Source organism: Brassica oleracea, unplaced genomic scaffold (assembly GCF_000695525.1).
Source record: "Brassica oleracea var. oleracea cultivar TO1000 unplaced genomic scaffold, BOL UnpScaffold01152, whole genome shotgun sequence".
Lineage (NCBI taxonomy): Eukaryota > Viridiplantae > Streptophyta > Magnoliopsida > Brassicales > Brassicaceae > Brassica > Brassica oleracea.
In genome coordinates this window covers 19,004-20,448 of record NW_013617710.1, presented here as the reverse complement: position 1 = coordinate 20,448, position 1,445 = coordinate 19,004, and the positions used below count along the sequence as shown (strand labels likewise).

General features: G+C 38.0%; 1 protein-coding gene across 1 annotated transcript; it reads left to right on the top strand.

Moving 5' to 3' along the window:
- Positions 1–660: 660 nt before the first annotated feature.
- LOC106320962 (putative RING-H2 finger protein ATL62) lies at positions 661–1,207 on the top strand (the record flags this gene model as incomplete). The annotated part of the gene is made up of 1 exon (XM_013759297.1): positions 661–1,207. A coding segment is annotated over one exon (547 nt), but the record flags the coding sequence as incomplete, so codon positions are not given.
- Between the last annotated feature and the right edge of the window lie 238 nt (positions 1,208–1,445).

The following is a 1,445-nucleotide window of genomic DNA, read 5'->3' as shown; positions in this document are numbered from 1 at the left end:
TTCAGATTTTTAACTATTATGTTGATAATTAATTAGTCTTTATTAATTTTTGAAAAGCATTAACCACATGTCTTAATTTTATTGGTCAATTGACTTGTGATTTAATATATAAGGGATAAGGAAATTACTTACTTTTACCTTTTTAACTTCTTCAAGTTTAAGTTTAGTAAGTTTTTCCTTTTAAAGAGAAATGGTTAGATCACTTAACCTATAAATACATGTAATGTATGTTCATGAAAACAAATCAAAATCATTACGACTTCTCACTCAAGTTTTAAGTATCCTTCCACCTTTCAGCTATTCTGAAAAGAAACACATATATTCGAAGATGAACCACATTGTAATTAATATACGTTTATGCTATCACTATGTTTATTATTGGCTTGCAGTATTGCCTGTATTGGGTTTTTCATCTTGGTGTCAAGCAGAGCAGGGCCGGCTCAAAAAATAGTGGGGCCCTGTGCCATTTTTTTTTCCTAAATTAGTGAATTTGAGGTTGAAAGTTCAATCCATGTAGAAACTACAAAAAATTAGGACCCTATTGAGTAAAAAAAAATTGACTAAAACTGTAATAACTAAAAATTTAGGGCCCTAAAAGGTAAAAAAAATTTGACTACAAATATGGGGCCCTGTGCTGTTGCACCCTGTGCACTCCCCTAGAGCCGGTACCGACAAGAATGCCCACAGACTTCTTTTGGTTGGTAGTATCGTTCTTGTTTCGCTTGGGCTCCTTGGACTACTGTGTGGCGCTTATAAACATTACTTTGTTGATGATGGTGATGATGCGAACAATGATCATGGTTTGGGTACCAGCCATGAACATGTTATCATCAACATCACGGAGTTGGCCAGTGTTAACCCCTCCATCCTCATCCGATCAATCCCCGTCGTTGATTTTGACCCTCAGAACTTTGAGGACGGCGTCGAGTGTATCGTTTGTCTTTCTGAGTTCGAAGAAGGAGACAAAGCCAAGCTCTTACCGAGCTGTAAACACTGGTTTCACGCCCATTGCATCGACGCTTGGCTTGTGTCGCACACCACTTGTCCTATCTGCAGAACGAGAGTACGCCTGTTCCAAACTAACGAACCAAGTTCCGGCAATCTAACTTGTTCTTCTGATGAGCATTCAGTAGATGTGACGGAGGTTGTAGTAGTAGACATCCCGACAGCCTTCGAAGTTGGAGATTTGGGCCCATTACATCCATGACCCCATCATGAGTTTTTTTTTTGTCTTTGCTTTTTGATAAATGTTTTGCAAAGATGAAAGATTCGAAGGCCTAAAGTTTTTTCCTGACATGATGAGATATAACTTGAGCAAGAAGTTAACGTGGCCATCTCCATGAAGACCAAATCAATTGTTCAGAAGCTTTAGTTTCAATATTGCCTTTTATTTAGTGGGATTATATTTCCTTAATTTGAGGATTTGTGTTGCTCACCCACTCACG